Source organism: Glycine soja, chromosome 20 (assembly GCF_004193775.1).
Source record: "Glycine soja cultivar W05 chromosome 20, ASM419377v2, whole genome shotgun sequence".
Classification (NCBI taxonomy): domain Eukaryota; kingdom Viridiplantae; phylum Streptophyta; class Magnoliopsida; order Fabales; family Fabaceae; genus Glycine; species Glycine soja.
The window spans coordinates 2414148-2418723 of record NC_041021.1 but is presented as its reverse complement, the minus strand read 5'-3'; the positions used below and the strand labels follow the sequence as shown (position 1 = coordinate 2418723).

The window sequence follows — 4576 nt, the reverse complement described above, 5'->3', positions numbered from 1 at the left end:
ATCATAACAAAGGTGCTTAGCGCAAAGACACGCGCTTAGCACGACATGACCAAAACATGGCTACACTCAAAATTCAGTAGTCATCAGACCGCCAGTTCCAGGGCTCTCTGGGTACCATAAGCCAACACTAGACCTAACATTCAAGCATCCATGGAGATATCCAGTAATTTTCAACCTTTATTCTACCTAGAATTTATCTTCTCTACTTTAAGGGCTACTCTATTACTACACCACACTACCTAAAAAAATAACTAACATGAATAGAGAATGAGAAAAAGGTTAGAAAGCTGGGTTACCTCCCAGTAAGTGCTTCTTTAACGTCACTAGATTGACGTAGGACACCCACTAAGGGTCTTGCAGATTGAGAATGGTGGTTATTCTCTCAATGTTGCCACCATGGTACAACTTCAATCTCTGGCCATTCACCACCCAACTTCTCTTCGAATCATCTGAAGAAGGATCCATCAATTCCCCAACTCCATAAGGCTTTACCTCTTTGATGGTGAAGGGGCCAGACCATTTGGACTTGAGTTTGCCCAGAAACAGCCTAAGTTTAGAATTGAAGAGCAGAACTTGTTGTCCTAGTTGAAAACTCTTCTTTAATAGTTTCTTGTCATGGTAGGCCTTCATCTCCTGTTTATATAACTTGGAAGAATCATAGGCATTGAGCCTCATCTCTTTAGCTCTAGGAGTTGTAGTTTCCGCTTCTTAGTGTTGAACAAGTGGTCTCAATAACTTAAGAGGGGGTGAATTAAGTCTTAAAAATTTTCTGACTAACGAGTTTTAATCCCCTTTTAAAAGATATATGATAGATTCAAAATGCGGAAGAAGAATAAGAAATCAATTTTAATAATGTTCTTTTAAATGCACAAGACAAAGTAAACTGCAATAAAATAATCGAGATGAGGGAAGAGAGAATTGCAAACTCGATTTATACTGGTTCGGTCACTTCCCGTGCCTACGTCCAGTCCTCAAGTAACCCACTTGAGATTTTCCACTATCCTTGTAAATCCTTTAAAATCTTTGAACACACCTTGGGATCCCTTACCCTTGTGTTCAAGTTTCTCACACACCAAGAGACAAAAAGTCTCTTGATTACAACTGAGTTTTATAAGAGATGAACAAATTGATTTATCTCCTTTAGAGCAGATGATACAATTTGAAGTTCCTGGAAGAATTTTCAATAATTTGCAAGAGTTTGGCCAAATTTGTTTAGAGAGATTTTGACAATTAAGTTCTCTAAGAATTCTATAATTTTCAAAGTAGGGACACACACGCATATATAAGCTCATTGTGCCTATTCAAAAATAGTTTTAAGAGATGTGTCTTTTCAAATGGTTTTTCTGAAACTTTTTCACTGGTAATCGGTTATAAGATTCTATTAATCGATTACACAATTATATTTTTGAAGAGTTATGATTTTTCAAAAGTTTTTCTGAAATCTCTTCGCTGGTAGTCGATTACATGACTCTTGTAATCGATTACACATATCAAAATTTAAATAATTTTGTGTCATTAGTTCATCAATTCAAAATTTCAAAAAGTCATTATCACAAAATCTCTGGTAATCGATTACATGAACCTGATAATAGATTACCAATTCAAAAAGAAATTTTTTGAACTGATTTTATCCTTAATAAAAGAATTTTGATAGTAAAGATTTTAAGGCCAAAGTATAGCAATCAAATTGAGATTCTTTTAACAAATTGACTAAGTCCTTATCTTAGTTTTTCTTGATCTTGTTTGTTGACTTGATTTGATTTGTGCTCATCAAGTAAAATGTTTTGGTATCATCAAAACCTGCATGATATACATTCACACTCACTAGATAGAACTTCATCAAAATTCAGGAATCTCAGTGTGAATGCAGAGGCTTGAAATGTTGGTGCTCATCAAGTAAAATGTTTTGGTATCATCAAAACATGCATGATATACATTCACAAGATGGAGGCCTTATGCTCCATCTCTACTGGTAGATGACAAGCCTTCCCATAGACCATCTAGAAAGGAGACCGTCCTATGGGAGTCTTGAAAGCGATTTGGTAAACCCTCAAGGCATCATCCAGTTTGGTAGCCCAGTCTTTCCTTGAGGATGCCATAGTCTTCTCTAAAATATTCTTTAATTCCTTGTTGGATACCTCAACCTGACCATTGGTTTGGGGATGATAAGGTGAAGCCACCTTGTGAGTGACATTATAATGCCCCAGTACCTTCTGCAATTGGGCATTGCAGAAGTGTGAACCTCCATCACTTATCAAGACTCATGGAACCCCAAATCGGGCAAATATATTCTTTTTCAAAAAATTTATGACCGTCTTGGCATCATTCTTGGAAGCAGCTACAACCTCCACCCATTTAAAGACATAATCCACAGCCACCAGTATATATTCACTTCCATAAGATGATGGAAGGGGATCGACAAAGTCAATACCTCAACAGTCAAAAAATTCCACATCGATTATATTCTGAAGGGGCATTGTCCGCGGCCAGCAAGTGTACCGGATCGCACAAATAGTATAAAACGATAAGAACCGAGTATTAAACTCTCGGGGAACTTGTGTTATCTGGCAAACTATTTCGGTAAATAGGTGTCTGGTATGAAAAGATGATTGTGGTTATGAACATGTATGTAAACTATCTATGCAAAAAGAAAGAAAATCACGCGAGAAATATTGTGTAAAAACAAGTAGAGAACGCGTTGGTCTTCCTAATAGGTTCCTGATGCTAAAACGGGTGTTCTCTATCTAACAATGCCCATGTATTCCTATGTTGTCTCCTGGACTGCTAGACCCCGATTCCTCATGATAGCCTAGCCTAATCCTGATCAAGTCTCGTCCGCAGATTCCTTTTGTAAGACTAAACTCAACTAGGACCACATTAAGACACACATACACAACTAAGTTCTTGTACCCCGATTCCTCGTAACAGTACAACAACTTAGCCCCGTACTATCAAGGACTTTAGAATCAGACTAGTTTCCACTGTTGAATGACCCTAACAAAGCATGCATCTACGTGATCAAGGTAAAGGCATACTGGAATGAAAAGCAGATAGCACAGAGAACACACAAAACATCATTACATAGATAGAAATATATTTACATCAGGTACCTACAAGGAAGATCCAACAGAGGATTTAGCTTTCCATAGTTTGGAAACCTCCTTTACAACACAGAGAAAAACAAGATGAAAGATTGCAAAAATACAAGTGGTGAGGATGTCTCCATCCCCTCTAGGATCTCACAATCACTCACAAACTCATCTCAAGCTTTTAGAACAACTTCCGCCTCGAGCTCTCGTCTCTACAGATCTTCACACAGCAAAATTTCTCAGAACTCTTTGGAACTTGGACCTTTCTCTCTCTAGAACTTCCTAAACATGTAAAAGCTTCAAGCCAAGGCAGACTCTTGTGCATGCAGAGGCTTCTCAAGAAAAAATGCCAAACTCCTCTCAAAAAATCTGATTTCAAGCTTAAATAGGTGGGTTGGTTCGTGCTTGCGCGCTTAGTGCAAATCTGAATCGCTTAGCACGCATAAGTGGATTTTGGCTTAGCGCGCTTCTCTCGCTTAGCGGATGAGTTGAAGCGGTGTGCTTGATGACCTGGGGTGGTGCGCTCAGCGAACCTAACAGCTCATCTTCTTCTGGATTCTTCCTTGCGCTTAGCCACTAAGTGTCGCGCTTAGCGAATGCTCGCTAAGCCAGCATATTGGCTTAGCGAGAAGGTGAAGACAACACTTTTGCCAATTTGCCTAATTAACCTGAAATTGAGAGAAATTGATTATTAAACACACAAAACAAAAGTATAAATTATCTATTACCTATATTTAACATAAAATACTTATAATATTATAAAACAACTATAAATTGGAGAAGTTTGATACAATATACACAAGTTTTATACACAAAAGTTAGTCATTTTCACGGACTAATAGGCATCTCATTTCTGTGGGATATACCATCGGTCCGCTAACATTGGTCATAGTGCAACACATGATCATGCACATCTTTAAAAATTGAGGGCTAGAAGAAACCAGCTCACAGGACGTTTGCAGCTATCTTATCCCCATTGTAATGATCTTCGCAAGGAGAATTATGACATTGCCACAATATACTCCTGGCCTACCTCCTTAACAGATTGTCTGCTTCAATCTTAAACAAATGAGGATTATCCCAAACATAAAAGTGTGCATCATGAAGGAATTTTTTTTTATGCCAATTCAGATCCTTGGGAATGATCCCCGCAACCTTGTAATTAGCAAAATCTGCAAACCATAGTCTCTTATTCACAACTAGTAATGACTCATCAAAGAATTCATCATGGATTTCTAGTTCTTCTCGAGTCATATCTTCATTAATCAACCTTGATAAGTGGCCAGCCACTAAATTCTCTAACCCTTTCTTATCTTTAATCACAAGGTCAAACTCTTGGAGCAAAAGTATCCATCTGATAAGCCTTAGTTTGGACTTTGGAGTCTGCCTTTATGAGAAGGTATTTTATGGCTGCATGATCAGTGAATACAACCACTAAAGTTCCCACCAAATAGGATCTGAATTTTTCTAGAGCATACACGATAGCA

General features: G+C 37.9%; 1 protein-coding gene across 1 annotated transcript; it reads right to left on the bottom strand.

Moving 5' to 3' along the window:
* Positions 1–345: 345 nt before the first annotated feature.
* On the bottom strand, positions 346–675 carry LOC114403565. The gene has a single exon (XM_028366586.1). The coding sequence runs from the start codon at positions 673–675 to the stop codon at positions 346–348; it is 330 nt and encodes a 109-aa protein (XP_028222387.1).
* Between the last annotated feature and the right edge of the window lie 3901 nt (positions 676–4576).

Excerpts from the sequence above, each read along its gene's own strand:
- LOC114403565 (XM_028366586.1), bottom strand. The coding sequence starts at position 675 with ATGAGGCTCAATGCCTATGATTCTTCCAAGTTATATAAACAGGAGATG.